At 43.7% G+C, this 7656-nt stretch overlaps 1 protein-coding gene across 1 annotated transcript; it reads right to left on the minus strand.

Annotated features, from left to right (window-relative positions):
- Positions 1-305: 305 nt before the first annotated feature.
- On the minus strand, positions 306-7341 carry C18H1orf50 (chromosome 18 C1orf50 homolog). The gene is made up of 4 exons (XM_058161400.1): positions 7158-7341; positions 6318-6404; positions 3642-3773; positions 306-1718 (listed from the first exon to the last, which is right to left on the minus strand). Exons 1-4 carry the CDS (start codon positions 7317-7319, stop codon positions 1533-1535), a joined length of 567 nt encoding a protein of 188 aa, XP_058017383.1. The 5' UTR covers positions 7320-7341; the 3' UTR covers positions 306-1532.
- Between the last annotated feature and the right edge of the window lie 315 nt (positions 7342-7656).

The raw sequence follows: 7656 nt of genomic DNA on the forward strand, positions 1-7656 counted from the left end.
CCTGATACACGGTGCTAGGGATTCGAACCGCTGAACTGCCGACCTTTCCATCGACAAGCTCAGCGTCTTAGCCACTGAGTTACCACATCCCTATACATACATACATACATACATACATACATACATACATACACATAAATACACACACACACACACACACACATATATATACATATATATACATATACACATATAGATAGATAGGTAGGTAGGTAGATATACATACATACACACATACACATTTATTTATTTATGGGGGTGTCAAATTTTTCAACTTTCAATTTCCAAACATTAGGGATGCTCAAAAGTTGTGACATTTTTATTTTTATTACATTTTTTAAATTCCATTATTGTTATAAATAATTCAAGGCAGTGAACGTATCTAGTCGTCCTGCCTCCTCCTCCTATTTTCCCCACGATGACAACAAAAACTCTGTGAGGTGGAGAGAAAGAGCTGACAGGCCCAGAGTCATTTTTCATTTTGCGTGAAACAAGAAAAAAAAAGACACACTCCTGGTTTTGATGATTAGGGGGGATTAAATTGGGAGGGGGGAAAGGGAGCCCTTTTTGTAATCCTGAAGCAAGATCATTTTGTAATTATGTTTGCTTTAAAGGAAATTGGAAATCCGAAATTTCTTTGCGTTTTTTAATTGTTTCTTGATGCACGTTTGTCTTTACTTTTTCCTTTCTCTTTCCTCCTTTCTTTGTTCTGTTTCAACTAGTTTCTGTTCATTTTTAGTTTCTTAAAAAAAATTTTTAAATATCCAAACTGTCAGAACCAAGAACTGTTGCCTCATACCGGACACTCAAAATTCCCCGTGTTAAACTTTCTCCATAAATCTGTTTGTAGGTAGAGAATTTTATCTTCAATGCAATGGAATTCCTAGCTAAATAAAACTATTAGTTAAATCTCCTTCCTCTGATTAAAAACAAATAAAAACTCTGATTTTCTTTCAGTCCAAACTACCTCAGAGTTATTGGGAAAATGGGAAAAAAAAATCTTCATTCTATAAATAAATAAACATTCTCCATTGGGAAGGCAAGACATATAATTAATGGTGCATTGTTATCCCATGGAGTTCAGTCACATTTGTCGCGATGGATTTTATCCCTGGGAACGGGGTGGGACTAGATGACCTTCAAGGGACCTTGCCACCTCTTACCTTCTCTGCTGAAGAGCAAGAGGATTCCCAGCTTGGGGGGTTGGGGGGGGAGAGGCAGCCTTAATTTGGACTGTCCCTTGCAGGAGGAGACATGGAATGAGGCTAAAATGACTTTCTCGGGCTGCCGTCCCGTCGCTAAACGGCTAAAACTGCAAGAATGAAAAACTGGAATCTGCCCAATTAAAAAAATAAAAATAAAAATCAGTGAAAAGTTTCCAAATGGGTATCGAAGAGGAGGTGGTTCTCCTGTCGTTCTGCTCCCCACTTTTCATTTTTCAAAAGCATCCAGGAGAGAAAACGGTTTGCGAAGAGGAGAACTGGACGTCTCCTTAATTTTTGGGTTGGGGGGGGGAGACGACAAAACCGCCGTCACATCGTAAGGCCGCGAAAATTGGGTTCGTTGCAAGGGGGCAAAACGGCTTGCTGGTCCAGCAGCTTCTCCAAGACGTTGAGTTCGGCGTCCCGTTTCTCCGCCTCATCCGAAGGGGTCCACGAGAGGTCGTGCTGCAGTCTGTAGCCGGCGAGGAACTCACTGGGGCAGTTAGCCCCCCACTCCTAGACGGAAGGGAGAAAGGAGCGCGTTAAGCAGGGTCCCCTGAAAAAAACAGTGTGCAAAGCCCGCTTTTCTCAATTCTCCAGGTAAAAGGAATGGGACTGACAGGTAGCCGTTGTTCCGACCTAGGCTTCCCCAGCAGCACGAAGCCGAGTCCCCGTCCCGATAAACCCCTTTTATTTAATTTATAGTGAATTCCTCTCCAGCAAAGTCTTTCCTCTCCCAAAGTCTTTCAAGATAGTTCACAATTACCGACCTTTATCAGGCCAGGCCAGGCCGATATCTTTCAGACGAACTAATTGTCTCCTGCAAACTCCATTCCCCTTTTGCTCCTCTTTTATTCCCTATGGGAGGGGCCATTCACCGTCCACCTGTGGCTTTACTCCTGAGTCGACCCTTGTTCTTTAGCTGTTCCCTTCGTCTGGCAACTCTGCGCATGCGCACACTGGGAACAGGCTCCAGCTGTTCGTCTGCCTCACTGATGTCTGACTCCCAAGGCAGCTGATAACTGTCAGACGGCCCTGGCCCCCTCTCTGCCTCCGACGCAGAGTCCTCATTAGAGCCTTCTCCAGACTCCAGGACTGGCCCGTGTGCCTCCCCAACCTCCTCACTGTATGACTGTAACCTTGTTGCTTGTATCCTTGCGATTTAACAATATGTTAATATTGTTTCCTGATTGCTTATTTGTACCCAATGACTATCATTAAGTGTTGTACCTTATGATTCTTGACGAACTTTTCTTTTATGTACACTGAGAGCATATGCACCAAGACAAATTCCTTGTGTGTCCAATCACACTTGGCCAATAAAAAATTCTATTTTATTCTATTCTAAATATAATTCTAAATCTCACTGCCATCATCTGTTATAAATGTTAAAGTATTTACACCATTGCTATTTATTTATTTAAGAATTTATAAGACCACCCAATTCTATGTCATTAGGGGGACACAGCCTACACTACGATTAAAAACACACACACACAAATGCAATAAAAATGAGCTTTAAAAGGTAATTAACCACAGAAAAACTGCCATTTACTCTAACCTAAGGCCTGGGGAAAAAATAAACGAGGAGGAGGAGGAAGAAATTTTAATTTTTCTTGTGAGAAAAGATTGTGAAGTGTCCTATTTCATCTGTCATTTATTCAGAAGAAACAATTAAATCTTTCACTGATCATTGTAATAGGATAGTATAGTAAATATGAACTAATTATTTCTGTTCCAGGCACGGAATTCTATTTATAGGAGGAACTTTTGTTCTAAGAGGCAGTAATTTCTCTTTTCTGTATATCGATTGTCTCTTTTCTTTTCCTTTTTCAGACTGCCTTAAATTTAGCTTTTTTTCTTCCTTTTCTTATACAGGTAATTCTCGACTTGCAACCGTTTGTTGAGTGATCGTTCAAAGTTAGAAGGGCACAGAAAAAAAATCGACTTGATTTTTCTCACGCTTATTACCGTCCTAGCATCCCTTCATGGTCACGTGATGGAAATTCAGGGGAGTTTGCCCCATTTTACGACTTTTTCTCGCCACATGTGTTAAGCCAATCACCGCAGTAACGCGGTTGTTAAGTGAACCCAGCTTTTGCTCGTCAGGTGGCAAAAGAGGATTACCTTAAACCGGGACACTGCAGCCGTCATAAATGCGAGTCAGTTGATCAAGTGACCACAGTTTCAACTTGCAGAGCATCCCTCGTCTGCTCTTGAGTTGCTATAGGCAAGGGGGATGGGAAAACGGCGAGGCAGCACAGCAGCCAAAAACAAAAGCACATTCCAGACATATCTCTTTCAAGGCTGTCTCCCAGGGTTACCCAAAGAGGCTGGAGGAGAGCGATCTCTACAACCCATGAAATTGCTCCGTTGGAGAATGTGACTGATGACACAGCTTGGGGGAGCTTGGGCCAGTTTTTTTCAGGTTACAAATACCTTTGGAGAAAGCAAGGAGAAATACCGCTGGCCGCTTTCCCTCCTGTACAGGTAATAAGTATTTCCAGGTTTCTTCACAAAGTTACAGGCCACGTGGTGAAGGTCGGCGTCTCTTTTAGCGTCTTCCAGAACCTACAAGTTCGAAAACAAGGACATACTTGCTGCATAAAAATAGACCCAAGTTCCAATCAAATATCAATTTTTATAATCTTGGCTAACAGGTGGTCCTTGACTCACAATGATTCATTTAGTGACCACCGACTCATGTTTATGACGGTTACAGTGTCGCGGGGGTCGTGCAATCCCCTTTTGCGACCTTCAAAGTCAATGGGAAAGCCAGATTTCACCTAACAACCATGAGACTAGCTTAATGACGGCAGTGATTCACTTAACAAATGTGGCAAATTTTGTGACAAGCGCAACTCAATGGGATTCATTTAACAACTGTGGGAAGAAAGGTCATAAAATGGAGCAAAAGTTACATAAAGTGTCTCGCTTAGCAACGGAAATTTTGGGCTCAGCTGCGGTCGTAAGTCAAGGATTTACCTATAATGGCAGTGAAATTTCGATTATTATTATTATTATTATTATTATTTATTTGATTTTTATACCGCCCTTCTCCCGAAGGACTCAGGGCGGTGTACAGGCAAAAATAAAACAGGTAATACAATGTACAATTTAAAATGCAGATTAAAAAACTTATTTTAAAATTAGCCTGAAAAGTTAAAATATATAATAAACTAAAACCCCATTTAAAATTAATTAATAGAAAAATTTAAAATTGATAAAATTCAATTCAAGCCAGCCCCGCGCGAATGAAAAGATGTGTCTTCAGTTCGCGACGGAAGGTCCGAAGGTCAGGTATTTGGCGTAAACCCGGGGGAAGCTCGTTCCAGAGTGTGGGAGCCCCCACAGAGAAGGACCTTCCCCTGGGGGCCGCCAGCCGACATTGTTTGGCGGACGGCACCCTGAGAAGTCCCTCTCTGTGAGAGCGTACGGGTCGGTGGGAGGCTTGTGGTAACAGCAGGCCGTCCCGTAAGTACCCGGGCCCTAAGCCATGGAGCGCTTTAAAGGTCGTAACCAAAACCTTAAAGTGCACTCGAAAGGCCACAGGTAGCCAGTGCAGTCTGCGCAGGAGCGGTGTTACGTGGGAGCTACGAGTAGCTCCCTCTATCACCCGCGCAGCTGCATTCTGGACTAACTGAAGCCTCCGAGCGCACTTCAAGGGGAGCCCCATGTATTGGATTACAATAATCCAAGCGAGAGGTAACGAGCGCATGAGTGACTGTGCACAAGGCATCCCGATCAAGGAAGGGGCGCAACTGCCGAACCAGGCGAACCTGGTGGAAGGCCCTCCTGGAGACGGCCGTCAAATGATCTTCAAACGACAGCCGTTCATCCAGGAGGACACCTAAATTGCGCACCCTATCCTTTGGGGCCAGTAACTCGCCTCCAACAGCCAGCTGCAGCTGCAGCTGGCTGAATCGGGATGCCGGCATCCACAGCCACTCCGTCTTGGAGGGATTAAGCTTGAGCCTGTTTCTCCCCATCCAGACCCGTACGGGATTATGTTTATTTGATCTTCTTTTGATCCTGCAGACTTCCTTTGATAGGGTATAATCCCCCCAAATCAACCAAACCAAATCAAATCTCTATGGTCACAGTCTGAAGACCAGTATACAGGCAGTCCTCGACTTACGACTGCAATTGAGCCCAGAATTATGGCTTTAAGTCATGCCGGTTGTTAAGCAGGTCACCTTATTTTACAAACTTTTTTGCAACTGTCATTAAGTGAATCCACTGTACATTGGACATTTTCTGCTGTCATACTAAAGTCATTTTTTTCAGTGTCCCTGTAACTTCAAAGAGTCACTAAGTGAACGGTTGTAAGTCAACCATGTAGTGTTGTGGTCCACCAGCAACAGAGTCGGACAGTGATTTATTTATTTATTTATTTATTGTTCACATTTTTATACCTTCTCTGAAGACTCAGAGTGGTGATGAGGCAGAGGTGGGGCCAGGGCCATCGGTAAGTGAGGTGCGGACTCCAGAGCCTGATAGTAGTGAGAAAGAGGAACAGGAGAAGCCTGTTCCTAATACACGCATGAGAAGAGCTGCCAGAAGGCAAGAGCAGCTCCAAGCAAAGAGGACGACTCGGGAGTAGGGCCAAGAGATGACTGGCCCCTCCCATAAGGCTTAAAAGACCAGCAATGGCGTTTGAGCTCTATGCCGGAAAACAACGTTGATAGCTTCGTCTTCTTGCATTTATTTTGTATCGGTGTCTTCTGAACATTTGCCAAGAAAGGTTTTGGCAGTTTGCCTAATTGGACCAAGGTTTGCGATAAGACTGAGGAATTTGTGTTGGGAGGAATTTGTTTTAATTTAGTTGAACTACGCTGGGAATGAAGTAATTCTCAGCTGTTCGAATAAAGTTTGTTTTTTCACTAACTCGAGTTTCCTACTACCTACTTGGGCCTGGGTCACAACATGTAGCTGAGATCAAACCCCGTCTGTTCTCCTAAGCATTTGTTTGGTCCTTCTGTTAAATTATTGAGACCGCGCGTGGAATTACAAGAATGTTTCTCAACGTGTGGACTTCAAATCCCAGAATTCCCCCAGGATTTAAAAAAAAAAAAGATCTCGAAAATTCTGCTTTGGCGTCATGCCCATTATTACCTTCCTAGCTTGTTCTTGCAAATATCGGATTTGTTCTGCAATGACGGTTAACCGGTTGCAGGCATTCGCTCGGACAAACTCGTCCGCCTGGGGAGACAAAAGGCCGGCTTCTGAAACAGCAACTCGGGATGGCATACAAAATAAATTAATAACAACAACAACGGCTCTTAGATCCTTGGTTAGGAGTTTGATTGTTTTTAAATAATCCCAGACTGTGAATTGAAGATAAAATCTTTAATTAAATCTTTAATAATAATATAATGCCTATATACTCAGACCTTACCTTAACAGCTTGTAGGTCCTTGGTTAGGACTTGAATTTACCAGTCCCCAGACTGTGAATCGAACTGAATATATTCGAATTGAATCGAACATAAATAATTATTATTATCATGTCAAATAATTATTAATAATTTTATTAATTTATCAATTAAATAATAATAATAAACTTGGTTGAAACGTAGGATGCTGGCAGCAACCCATATGAACCATCAGCGCCAGTCAATGATATTTGTGATACATTTTTAAATGTTCAGTTGACCGAGTTTCTTCTTTAACCAATTAAAGAGACAATCATCATCATCATCACCATCCTCCAAACAATTAATATATAAATGCAAAACCTAACATGTGAAATGGCAACACAGCACAGAAGGTAATATATTACATTCGTAAGATTAGGGTGTTTTATTTTTCCCCCTCATTAACCCCGAATAACAGACTCCTATCGTTGGGATTCCTTCGTCCTAAGCGGCTGGGCCTCCCCTGAGGTCATTCTAGACACACCCCGGGGCTGAGATCGTTCGGCACTCTGCACATGCTCAGAGGCACTCTCGCTCACCTTCTCCACTTGCTCGGCTAAAGCCACCATATCCGACGGCTGCGACTTTCGAGCGGCAGGGGTCAGCTGGAGACCCTCGGAAACCCCCCGCCCGACCAGCGCCGAGCTCTCCGGCGGAGGAACCGGAACGGCGACGAAATCTCCCCCTTCTTTGGCCGCCATGCTGTGGGGCAGCACAGGCCACGCCCAGTCGACTTTCCTATTGGAGGGCGTCTTAGTTAGAGGGCGGGGCGAAAGGGTGGGAGACGGCTTTTCATTGGGCGGATGGGCAAAGAGCTGCATTCTGGGAGGAGGCGGAGCCCGCGGAGGATCTGCCAATGAGGTGAGGGTGGGGTGGGGCGAGAAAGTCGAGGCGAGAGCGCATGCGTCTTAGCGAGAGCCTAGAGATACCAAAGGGTTAGAGGTAGACGAAGAATAGAATTAGTAAAGGTAGAATAGGGAGACTATTGCAATGAAAAGTATCCCAGCGTGTTAAATGTAAAACTTTTTGTAAGTATGC

The sequence above is a fragment of the Ahaetulla prasina genome, chromosome 18 (genome assembly GCF_028640845.1).
Source record: "Ahaetulla prasina isolate Xishuangbanna chromosome 18, ASM2864084v1, whole genome shotgun sequence".
NCBI classification, from domain to species: domain Eukaryota; kingdom Metazoa; phylum Chordata; class Lepidosauria; order Squamata; family Colubridae; genus Ahaetulla; species Ahaetulla prasina.